Genomic DNA, 13,376 nt, shown 5'->3' with positions numbered 1-13,376 from the left:
ATTGAGTTCAAAAACTCATAGCTACATGAACCAACCTATAATGAGCTACATGATATAGAGGGTTCCACTATAGGAAACGAAATATCACCAAAAATGCTCACAGAGATCTCGAATAAGTTGAGAAATAAAGGTTTCCTCCAACAATCATAAGTCTAACATATCTCCACTTCCTTATTGTCATTTGGCACAAGGATTAATGCTATATTAATTGAATTTTTCAATTAGGTGGCATTCTCTGTACAAAAGTGAATAAAAATAAAGGAATAGTTAGTGTTTTTACCCCTCATTTTCTTCACTCCACACATATTTGGGAAATATGAATTGGAGATATAGGTTGTTAATTTTGAATATAATTTGTGGACTGCGCATTTTCTTTACCTATAGAAATTACTTTTTCCACAAGAAAACCATGATTCTTGTAGCAGCACAAATACAATATTACCTTGAAAATATTTTTGTCTAAACTAATGCAAGTTGTGTCACAAAATGGGGGGACGATTCACTAGGAGAAAACCCAATGATACCACTCAGATTCATTAGAATCCTAAGGTTAGTGCCATATTAGAAAATATCACTAGTTATGTTTCTTTTAGAAACTTATAGGATATGGTGATGAAATTTCCCTAGCATTTGCCATGAAGTTACAAGACCTTAAGGGCTAGGAATTAGTCATTGCAGTAAAAGGGTTGATAATATACATTTTTGAGGACTTAATCATCAGGATCAATTACCCTTCCAAAAGCGATGCAATGCAGTAAACAGGAGAGGAAGGAAGCCATTATTGCCAAAAGAGGATTTTTTCTCCCTAATAAGAACCTAGATGAAGACAAAAATGGGATTAGAAGGGAAAGGTTACCTCATCCCTTTAATTAAATTACATATCATATCCTCGAGTACATCTCATGTGAAACAAGGATAAGCATAGTTTATGCTTACCAATTTAAGCTCCTTTATCAATTAAGTTTCCAAGCTTACCTACCTATTCATTAGAGGTTGAGTATCCCACATTTTCTCCTCCAATCACTAAAAGAAATGAGAAACAAGGTGAAGGAGGGAAAATAGAATTATATGGGCCATCACAACCTAACCAGATTAATAGTCATGGATGCATTAGAACATGTTCAGTACCCCATTACTTGGGTAGAATTTGTTGACATGGATAGGAAGGCATTATTGAAGGCCCAATATAAGTTAGAAAAAACTTAGATAGAGTTTGTAGATACATTGTTGAAAAACCTAAGATTGAATTAGCAGAAACATAGAAAAAATTCTAGTTACAATTTACAAGACCTCAAGGATAATTAATACAAACTTAGGCAATGGATGAGGAACCAAAAAATAGGTGAACTAAAAAGAGAAAAGAAAAATCAGAGGCAAGCCCTATAGAGTAGAGGATAATATCTCTTGGTAGAAGAAGAAAAGAAAACTACAACTACATTAGCAGCACTTAACACTCCCACAAATCCATGTAGACCTACTCAACCTCTTTTTTTCTTCAGAAGGAGAAAAAGAACTAGAGTACAATATAGTGACAAGCCTAGGCCACCATCTCCCAATACTACCACCATTGAAGAGACCCCTAGTCTAGAAAAATAAGAGCCTTAGGATGAGGAGAAGCAAAAATTAAAGGCACTAGAGGCACGAACAACATAATTATAAACACAGATTGAGGAAATGAGGCAGTGAATAAAGTCATAGGAGAGAAAAACTCATCTATAGGAATATAATGTCCTGATACAAGAACAACCTACAGAGCTATAGGAGATTAAAATGACAACAAAATAGTCAACTCGAAGGAGATCCACCTCCTTTTATCCTTGGATTGAGGCAGGGAAAATGCTTCATGTACCCTTACCACCATGGCTATTAATCTAGGTAAAGAAAGATTACTTTAAAACTCATTGATGGAAAAGAATTACCCAAACAAAAGGTGTCTCTAATATGGCCAAGATGGAAGATGAGATGAATAAAATGAGAGAATAAATGGAAATCCTAAGGTTTGATGAAGTAAATTAATGGAGCACATGGAGAAATAAAATAAGTAGTTGAAGATCTAATTATAGTAGACCCAAAGATTGCTATAGGAAAGACACACTCAAGTTGCAACCTTGGAGACATATTTGGGCACCATTTCACACATCTGTTTGGAGGTAGTAAATTTCGAGCAACCCTAAAAAACTTACTCCTTATTCCTAAATGAGTAGTGGTGCCTGTTTTAGATTAACATGCTTGAAAAAAGGGAGCTCTCCTTTTGCAAGAAGTCAAGGAATTTTACGTTCATAACCTTGTGCTCCTAGAACTCAACATATGGGACCCAAATTCATATTTGGGAGATTCCTATTTATTGGCCCTATTATATTGGCTAAGGAATGAATATAAAGAGATGAAGTTAAAAGGACCATGGATGGAGAGTTGAAGGAGCCATTATGGATTAGACACGAACACCCAAACCCATCCATCCTCACCACCACTCATGTAATCATGGAAAATGACCCTAAGGTGGTGGAGGTCTACAAACAGAGGCAAGTAGAAGCCATCCTCCACTTTGAGGATAGTTTTACGTTATTAGGAGAAGAAAGTTGCCAAAATTTCCAAAGGAGATGGAAAGAACTACCTCATAGCATGATAATCAAACAATATCGTTCCCCTGATAGGTTACATGTTGCATTGTTCAGGACTCCTTTATATAAAAGGATTATTTAGAGTATTGGATTCCAATGGAATGGACTTAGATTAAATCCTCATTTTATTCTAAGACTTCAGTAAGATCAGAGTCAAGAAGAGGAGTCATGGGAGTGGTAACTCGTTGAGAAGAATGCAGGTTTCCATTCAACAGGAACAACCACCTCAAGCACAAAATGGAATTTTAAACATGCAATCAAATAAATAAATGAGGAAAAATGGAGGATGGTGGAGTAGTAGGTTTCTCAATGGGTGAGAAATAGTTTCATTAGGGGGTATGATGGGTGTTGGGAAAATTAATTGTCTTATTAAAAAAATTCAATTCACTCAAGAATAAATTATCAACTAGGATAACTCTACTTATTCAAGGTTATCATACAAAGTTTGTGAACGAAAAAAATGCTAACTGACATTAGCTATTTCCTAATGCCAATATTTATACTACAGAACTTGGCACTCAATAAAACCAAAACTTTTGTCACTCTTCACACTTGTAGGAATGAAAATAAGTCTTATTATGAAACCCTCACTTGCATAGAAATAACACTCTACACATAATGTTGGAATTAAAATCACATTTGTAGAAAAAACTAGCACCCATCCACTCTCAAATCGCCCTTGCAGGGAAAATAAATATCATTGCTCGAATCAATTGCACGAAATCATTCAATTGAAACCATAAAACCATCAAGACAATCAGAATCAGCCATTCATTAACTAGATGATACAACGTAAAAGATGTAACAACCACCAACTAACATACTGTTTAAGTGGTAAATTATAAATCGACGACATCGATCGATTAGTAGTGGCACAAGGTCAGTAAGGATCGATCCCAAATACAACTATGTTGACACAAAAATGATTATACAAAACATTCTATAGAGCAATATTATCCAATAGTAATAATAATCTTTAGCGAGAATCTGTAACAGTGATAATTTAAACTTAACAATTATTAGAATATCACAACCTACAATAAATTAAAGTAAATTAACTATGCTATATATACAACACATCGATCGTTGCTAAAGGGGAGGGCCCTTCCTCCCTAGCAATGGGCTGGTGATTCATAGCTCACAAGTTAACAACTCGAAGATAAGCCACAAACTTGCAGTGATTGCATTTATTCCAAAATAAAAATACATGTTTCCTTATTACAAAGATAATAGTTCCAACACCCTTCCTAAAATCCCAATTTTCTCTCTGGCCATACACTTATACAAGCAAAGAGTAGGGGTGAATTGGAACAAATTTTCCCAAGTTTGGATTGTTAAGCATGGACAAATTCACATAACATTAAATTTTATGCATTCTTAGTTGAATATTTGATTACATAGGATTAAAATTAGCATAGAATCCATCTAAATTAGATATGTTGGAGTTGTTTCATTTGTTAATTGGTCTATCTATTTAGATTGTTGTTAGCCAACAACTAAAATAAGAAATTTATTTTTGGAAGAATCATGCATATCTGCCAATCCATGAAATTTTTGGAGAAACCACATGTGTGTCACCTAACTAAGGATGTTATGAGAAAAACTCATGTCTAATATTTTCCGGATTCATCATTATTCCTCCACAAAATGCATATAAAGTTAGTCACCTCATTCTACCTAGCACAAGTTTTCCATACTAGAGATCATGAGATGTAGCCTAATGTAGTTGACCTGGGTATGATTTGGGTAACATAAATCCACATCAATATCCATGGGAACAAAACCCATGTTCCAAAAATTTTCTTGAAGCTGCATAAGTATACCAACCTTGGAGTTTGTTGTTGTTATTGCATAGGAAGCACAATAACAACACTATAAAAAGAATCATTAGTAAAACCAACAATAATGCTTTCTAATTCATCAAAATAAAGAAAATTAACAATAATTAACTACTTTAATAACCGTAAGCTTAATTTGGCAAATTCACAAAGAAACACAACAAGATGGGTAATAGACGAGAAAAGAGGTGTGCTAAAATGACTAAAATTCTTGTTTAGAATGGTGAAAAAGAAGACAATTTGGTGATCCAACATCCCCCCCATGCGTAAACTTTTGGATGTCCTCATGTAAACAAGATAGAGTTGACAGAAAAGATTCACCTAACCTTTCAAATTCACCCAACTTGCATGACTATACCAAACATATGTTTGACAACAAGTGCAATGGAATGCAATTTTCCACCCTCACTCTATTTTTCTTAATTTCATGAACACAATCTACCATCGAATTGTCACCATTTTTAATTCTACCTCCAGTGGAGATTTTTATTCAAGTTTTCTTTTAGGACTGCAAGTGCATCAAACTTTATTGTTTATTGCAAAAAGTCCCACTATGACACAACCCAATACCTCTGTCAATAATTTTCCCTTTATCCTGAATGATTTTCTTTCTGTCTTTCCATTGTCCTTCCATGAATGATTCTACCAAAATAATGTTGATGATCTTGATCACTTCCCAAAATAGGCTCTTGTGGAGCAACTTTCCCTTCCAGATCCAACAATGGTTCTTTTGTGGCAACATTGATTCATTTTGTGCTATGTTCAACACTAGTACTTGTGTGGCAGTGTTGTTCTTTTATTGCCTTGGAAATTTTATGCATATGTTGGGTATACATAGATATTATATATTTGCTTAATTTATTGATAAAATACAACCATTCTTACTCATTAGCACCTTAAAACCATTTTGAACAATGGTTGTCCCATTTTGTTAAAATTGTATTTCTCATACAAAGACCTTATTAAATCACGTCTCCATTAGCATTTCATGAACAAAAAGCAAGTTCTCTTGACATATGATATTTCAATCCATGGTTATCTAGAACATATTATTAGTCTTATGTTCAATTCCCACAACCAACATACCTTCAAAACTAGCCTTTTAATAATTTTGGTGTTGTAACAACATGTCCACGGAGTTGTAGCAGATTCAAATCCATTGATATGTCATGCAAGCAACACTTCATATTAAGGTGATTTTTGGTGGGTCTGTTCATCACCATTTAATGTCCTTATCTAGAAAAAATCACAACGAACCATTTCATAGATCCCAAGATATAACATAATAAGTTTTTATATGAATTACAACAAACTTTTATAGGTGTACCAACAAACTACTATAGGTGTAACAACAAAATTTGTTAAGAAATTACTCACAAAGTACAAATAGAATTTTGTTGAAATTTTGTGAGCAGGTTTCTACTATTTGAATACTTCTCCACACCAAAACTTAGATCCATTCAATGCACGAACCTTGAGATATAATCAAAATGACTATATGTGATGATGCTTAATTTCACAAAAAGATATAAATTGGTTTTCCTTGAAACTTCACAATTTTTTTCATCTTACCATATTGCTTCCCTCCTCTAATTTTCATCATCATCTTATGTATAGATCTTGATATATAAGAAAAATTAGTGTAGGGGATGATGTTTAATTTATCAAATATCATAAATTGGTTTTACTTGAAACTTTGTGGGTTTTTTCATCTTATTTTAATGATTCTCTTTTCCAATTTTCATGGTGATGTGATGCACAGTTTGGGAAATATCCATGAATAAAATTATGCATTTTGTATGGAAAAAATGTGTAGATAAATGAGAAATTTCTAGAACTAGTAATTTCCTTGTCCTTGGCAACTTATTATTCCCATGCATGGACAAGAATTAATATAGTAAAAGATGGGATTCCATGTACAAATACAACTTCCGTTAATCCTCCCCCATGCCTACACTTATGCATGTCCTCATGCGAACATGGTAGAGGTGTCAACATGAGAGTCAACCCCTATTCCATCTTCCATTTCTAGCACATGCTCGGAATTCCATCACTACAAATCCTCCATAAAAAGGTTCATATACTAATTCTAAAAGCTTTATACATTTTCGAATGATACCGCCAAAGGCTACCCAAGGATTAGCTTCAATTTCGTTCCCCTTTATTCTTCTCAAAAAAGGCTTGTCTTGTCATTGTCAAGCTTAACCATTCAAAAACTACTATGACACTATGAGTTTCTACTCAAGGCTTTTATGTTGTAAACACAATACAATATTTGAGTGTATGATTGGAAACATGTCTGGGCCCAACATGTGTAGATAAAGAAAACAAGGATGGCTGCGAAGCAGCTAGTCCCTGCACATAGTTCTATCTAGCCTGCTGACAGTTTCCGAACTAGATCAGGAGATTCAGAGTTGATGTTTGAACGCAAATAAGCAGCTTGGCTTTCAACCAGGTTTTCTTCCCGGAAATCTCAAGCCTAAGTTTCACTTTCAGAAAACATAGTTTCCGAACTAGATCAGGAGATTCAGAGTTGATGTTTGAACGCAAATAAGCAGCTTGGCTTTCAACCAGGTTTTCTTCCCGGAAATCTCAAGCGTAAGTTTCACTTTCAGAAAACATAATGAATAATAAATACGTTGATAAATGTTTACAAAACCAAGTACATGGGCTATCGTAGGCTTCAATTTTTAAGAAGTGCTAGCAAGAGCTAAGAGCAAAATGCAGCTTCTGTATACCAGAAGTTTTAAACAGGAAAGAAAAGACAATCTGAGGATAAAAAGGCATGTTTGCAAGGCAGAAGAAATGTATTCCTGCAAATAGGCTCATTTCAATGTAATTTAAACTTGCTAACATTTCACAATTAGAAATCATAATAAGACAATTCATTACCCTGGACAGCTACAGGAAACTAATTTCACTATTTACAAGATTTCTCCCCAGTAAGAAACTCTTCATGCTATAGCAGGAGATATAGTGGAGTAAGTTACTCCCCGCAGATTTGAAGTAGTTCTCAGAAAAAGAGAGTAGACTAGTTCACCAGTTTCAGTAATACATAAATCACACAATTGCAATATATATAGTCACATGAACAAGTTTCAGTAATACATAAACACGATTCAAGATACACCAGCTACAGGAAACTAATTTCACTATTTACAAGATTTCTCCCCAGTAAGAAACTCTTCATGCTATAGCAGGAGATATAGTGGAGTAAGTTACTCCCCGCAGATTTGAAGTAGTTCTCAGAAAAAGAGAGTAGACTAGTTCACGAGTTTCAGTAATACATAAATCACACAATTGCAATATACACAATTGCAATATATATAGTCACATGAAAAAGTTTCAGTAATACATAAACACGATTCAAGATACACCAGTTTATGTTGCTAGCCCAAAATGACACAACTGCAATAGAAATAGTGACATGAGAATACAAGACAAGCACGAATGCTAACAATTAGGACATTAGTGCCGCAGTTGAGCAGATACGATAGAAGCATAAAAAATGCGAGTTGCAGCACCATGGCGGACCCAAATGCATATTTGAAGCATCGGTCGTACACCTGGAACATAGAAGGAAGCGGGGAAATAAGACATGTGAAGAATACAAGACAAGCATGAATGCTAACAGTTAGGACATTAGTGCCGCAGTCGAGCAGAGACAATAGAAGCATAAAAAATGCGAGTTGCAGCACGATGGCGGACCCAAATGCATATTTGAAGCATCCGTCATACACCTGTAACAGAGAAGGAGGCGCGGAAATAAGACAATGCGTAAGATGATGCAAAAGAGATGTTATTGTTTTTTTGGTTTCTTTTTTCTTTGTCTTTCGACTTTTACGATGTCAATAATCAGAAGAGTCATGAGAATAAGTGCTAAGAGAAACAATGTTGTGAGTTCAGTAAGTTGGCTTATGCTAATGGATTCCATGTTATGTGAAGCGGGGAGGTGTATGTGAATATCCAGGTGCAGAAGAGGCCAATTTATACAAAAGTTCAACGTGTTTGTAAGGTGGTTTTAAGTGTGAATGGAGCTAAAATACTTGAGGCTCGGATGGAGCAGGGCAGAATTTAATGGTCGGCATAAAACGAAAAGCTTACATTAAGTGAGCAATCGGTGCAATTAAGTGGTCGATATGACATGGGGAGCAAATGGCATATGGAATGATGTATGTGGCGGCAGAAGTAAATGGGAAATTAGGTGATGTATTTGACGTTGGGCAATCTTGGTGGTAGATTGGGTCCGATAGGAAATCTATGTCAATATCTAGGTGCAGAAATCTTGAAGATCATATTGGAGCAGGCCAGTATTTAATGATGGGCATAAAACGAAGACCTTACGTTAAGTGAGCGATCGGTGCAATTAGGTGATCGATCTGACATGGGGAGCAAATGGCATATGGAATGATGGATGTGGCGGCAGTAGTAAATGCGAAATTAGGTGCCCCTTTGAGTCTGTGGCGGTAGATTAAATATGCTGCTGTTATAGAAGACAGTAGGGGAGCTGCGAGGGGTCTTGGTTTTTCATAAAACATGGATTGTTAATTAACTTGCCTTGCTCAAGACCATGAAGCTAGTTGTATTCTCTAACATCAAGACAAGAGCCAAGATTACTAAACGAAGGTAGAGTAACCGCCAAAACAGTACGAGTTATACTTTTGTCTCACATCAGCTGAACTTTTGCTCAAGACCATGAAGCTAGCTGTATTCTCTAACATCAAGACAAGAGCCAAGATTACAAAACGAAGGCAGAGTAATCGCCAAAACAGTACGAGTTATACTTTTGTCTCACATCAGCTGAACTTAGAGATACATGATTACTTAGGAAAATGCTTATGTGATGCAGAGTAACCCAATACGGGTTGTTCACTAATTACAAGCAGGTTATGACATATCAGTTATTATGGATATGAAAGAGGTATAAGTAATACAAACAATTGAATACTTTACACAAGGTATGTTACAGCGTTTGACCTAATTAAAACATCTATACACTTTGAACAAGCTAGTTAAGCATAGTGATTACCCTTTTTCTATATCACTAAGCATGGGTTAGAGATTACCATTACTTTAGACGATAGGCTCATGTGTTAGTAATACTATGGTAATTACAGTACCTATGTTCTTTACAAAGTTTGACTCAGTCAGTGCAAGTTTGATGAATGACCTCACAGTTTGACTTGCAGGTTTCAAGGACAATCGAAGAGTATGACTTGTAAGTTTGACTCATACTCTCCAGGAAAAGCATAAATACCCTTTAGACAGGGACTTTCCACATTGTTTCCATCTGTTTGAGTGAATTTCCTCCATTCGTTGACTGCAAGTGACAAAGATAACTATAGGAGGGCAAAGTAACCCATCGAGGGTACCAACCAACACATTTTGGCCGTTCACCAAAAGAGCTGGGCATCTAGGGCATCAAAGACAGGAGGTTTTATCTAGATTTTACTCATTGATTGACTGTTACAGGCATCTTACAGCATCCATAGAGGTAACCTCTACATGCTGTTTTCTTCGTTTATTCATTGTTGTTTTTTATTTAGGTTTATAGCAAATTATTTTACAGGTTTTAAAAGGGATTTTTGAGTTATTTGGGTTATTTTCTGGAACTGTTCTTTTCAGGGGTTACTTTCTGCCTATAATAGCCTTCACTGGCAAAAACAACAACCTCAGCCTTTGACCTGTAGACTACTAGGCTGTTAGCTTGCTGTCCACTGGCCCATTTCATAACAGCAACTGGAGAATATAGCAGCAAACAGTGCTATGGCAAGCTCTAAAAAGTGGCAAAACATTAAACCAAAACAGTGAAAATGGAAAGGACGGACTTTGCTTGCGTTTGCTGCGTTTTCATTTTGTGATACACTTGTGATACCTAGAACATGCAAATGGTACAAAAGCATGAATTGAGCACATTAAAAGCTACTCCTATCAATGCTATAAGTGGTCAAACTCTAAAGTTGTCCACATGAAATAAGCAGAAAGTGATAGGACAAATCTTTCCACTTTTAATATTAAACTTCCCTGATGTCCACTAATGAACTAAAATGCAGTCAACAAGACCATAGTAAAAGACACAATTGAGAATGCCTCATGCAACTCCAAATTTAATAAGAGATACTACAAGAGAGCTACACAGGTTCAGAAAGCCAAAATAAAGAACAGAAAATAAGTCCTTGAATGGTGTAGGACCTTTAGTATGAAAGAAGCGGCAATTGATACAATAAAAGTTTCCAGTTTTAACATGAACTAGCAGAGGAGGCCAGCAATATAATTGCCTCCATTTGTCCTTCCAGCTCTTGTTTCTGTCCAGCCTTATTTTCTAAAATTGTTTAACAGGTTTATGTTAAATGAAACAAATCTTACAAACAATTGACCAAACAATAACTCAAGATCCACTTTCCTCCCTTGCAGTAAGGAACTAGGGAAAAGAAAAGCTTGGGACTAATTAGTGTCACAGTATCCAAAATCTTTTATTCAACTAACCTCGTAAAGATCAATTTCCTCATCTGGTGGAAAACCAGCCATCGCATTCAGCTTTGTAATAATTTCTATTGGCTTGCCCAGAGCCTTGACAAAAAGCCTCCCAACATACCTGAAAGACAATATTCTATTAGGCTGGAATAAGCCAACTAAATTCTGATAAAAAATCCATATTTGGAAAAGTATATGAGTGGAAATAAAATGCACATTGCATACCATTGTGAGAACAATTGATTTTTTCAACCAGTTTGGATTTCCAATGAATGAACCTGCAAAGAACAATCCACAGATTCCTTCACTTCCCAAGTAAGGGCGACGGAAGAGGGTTGTTAAGTCGTATCCATTGACAGAGGCAAATAAAATTGAAGAGTAAAAATGGAAAAGACTTGCAGTTTTCCCTGAAAAATTGTAATTAGATATCGTTACATGAGAAGAGATGATACAGGAGCTATATCCATTGATTTAATTAGACAATAATCGTGACAAGATAGGATAGCACTGGTTATAAGCTCATATTGGACATTCATTACTTATGATGCATTATGATTATGGATTCCTTATAGGTGATAGGTAGAAACAGGCAGCAAGCAGCACATACCTTAATGACACAGAGCTATATAGCTATGAACAACGAGGTATAACAAGAGATTTTCTAGCTTACCTCACCTCCGTGGGCTATGGCTGGTTCAAGATATGCAACCACTTCCTCCAAGCTCGTTTCGGGCAGGAAACTCCTATTAACTACTGGATACTGATGTAATAGCCAAAGAAAAGAGCGATAACTACAAAAAAGGAATTTGTTTTGGAAAATCTAACATCCACAAAGCAAATTTGAAAAAAATACAATACCCACGTAGTAAATATGGGAATAAGCTATACCCAGGACACAGATTTTTTCGATTTTTGCCATAAAAATTGCACCCACAAAGGAAAAATAATACAATGCCGACTCACCAGCACGAGATAGCCTGTTACGCCGAACGCCCAAGAGCAAAGATCCTAGTCTTGAGTGTTTAAGAGAGCTAAGTACAATTGGATAGTCACATGCAAAGGTGTTTCACCAGAAAAAACAGAGTGCTAATTGCCATATTGAACCGCAAGTTGCACAATGTATAGACCTTAGAGCCAAGAGAGAGATTAAAAAGAAAAAGGAAAAATGTTCTAGAGGGGCAGAATTAACCCTGGTAAAGATAGGGCGCTCCGGCCCGGCCCTATCCTCCCATACCTGTATAGAGATTCGTTTCATTCTGTGCATGCTCCTACCTTTACCATTGCACCTGCCTCTGCTCCCATTGCCTCTGGTTCTATAAAAACAAGATCAACGCCCGGCTCATGGTAATTTCCAATGTTTCCATCCGTTCGAGATGTAGTTGTAGTAGCCAGTTCCATTATAGCCCAAAAAACCAGTAGGGAAGCGGTAGGGTCAAACCCCATTAGCTAAAGCTCATAACAGCATCTCCTTCCCTTCCTTGGTTCATAGTCGCAGTTATTCAGCCTTTCATTTGGTCGAAGTTTCATTGGGAGCTAGTGAGACCTCATTGGGCTCTTCTTTGCTCTTTCTTTCACACTTTAGCACCATTAGCTTTCGCTCTTTCTTTCCACCACCATACCCATTCTGATTAGGTGGAAGAGTAACCTTCCGTCCCGTTGAGTGTTCATTAGCAGCCATGAGCTCCAGCGATTAACAACATTTGAACCATTAGCTTTTGCTCATCCGCTTTTGGCTATTCCTAAATGGTCCTGTTTATCAGTAGCAGGACCGAGACGAGCAGAACCAGAAGTTGTTGCTGCATCAGAAGCCATACCCCGTCCGCACTGTCGATCCAGCACCAAAAGCCCGAGGCGGCAAGAACATAGGCGATAGGCGGTGGTTGATGACACCTCCCGCCATGCACGGACACCTGCACACCTGCAGCACCAACACCCGTTAACATGAAACCTTAGCATACCCTGCAAACAAAACAAAACACCCGTTAGCATACCCTGCAAACAAATTAATGTTAACATTAATATGAAACCGTGATAGTTAACGATAATGAACAGGTCGCAAAACGCAAATTAGGCTATGCTCCAGCCTCTTCCGCCTCGGGAATAGGCCAAATAACATGGAAAAGCCTCAACCCGCAATAAACTTTGCTTATTTCTGCACATCCCCGCACAACACCTTCCGAAACTTTATTATAAACGCCGAATAACACCGCAGGAAAACTGCAAACTAATGCTAACTCAAATCTGACTGATTACTATAGTCCCTGCCGGATACCAGATGGCAGGGACTAATTTGAAAAAAATACAATACCCACGTAGTAAATCTGGGAATAAGCTATACCCAGGACACATATTTTTTCGATTTTTGCCATAAAAATTGCACCCACAAAGGAAAAAGAATACAATGTCGACTCACCAGCACGAGATAGCCTGTTACACCGAATGC

General features: G+C 36.6%; 1 protein-coding gene across 1 annotated transcript; it reads right to left on the bottom strand.

Moving 5' to 3' along the window:
- Positions 1–7,786: 7,786 nt before the first annotated feature.
- LOC149252242 (uncharacterized) lies at positions 7,787–11,946 on the bottom strand. The gene is made up of 3 exons (XM_089456635.1): positions 11,159–11,946; positions 10,946–11,054; positions 7,787–8,199 (listed from the first exon to the last, which is right to left on the bottom strand). Exons 2-3 carry the CDS (start codon positions 10,985–10,987, stop codon positions 7,849–7,851), a joined length of 393 nt encoding a protein of 130 aa, XP_089312761.1. The 5' UTR covers positions 10,988–11,054; positions 11,159–11,946; the 3' UTR covers positions 7,787–7,848.
- Positions 11,947–13,376: the final 1,430 nt, after the last annotated feature.

This window comes from Pinus tabuliformis, chromosome 7, assembly GCF_031772625.1.
Source record: "Pinus tabuliformis cultivar Carrire ecotype Pingquan chromosome 7, CPIR1, whole genome shotgun sequence".
In the NCBI taxonomy this organism is placed as follows: domain Eukaryota; kingdom Viridiplantae; phylum Streptophyta; class Pinopsida; order Pinales; family Pinaceae; genus Pinus; species Pinus tabuliformis.
Note: the sequence above shows the minus strand (reverse complement) of the source record. Positions and strands in the feature narration are given on the sequence as shown.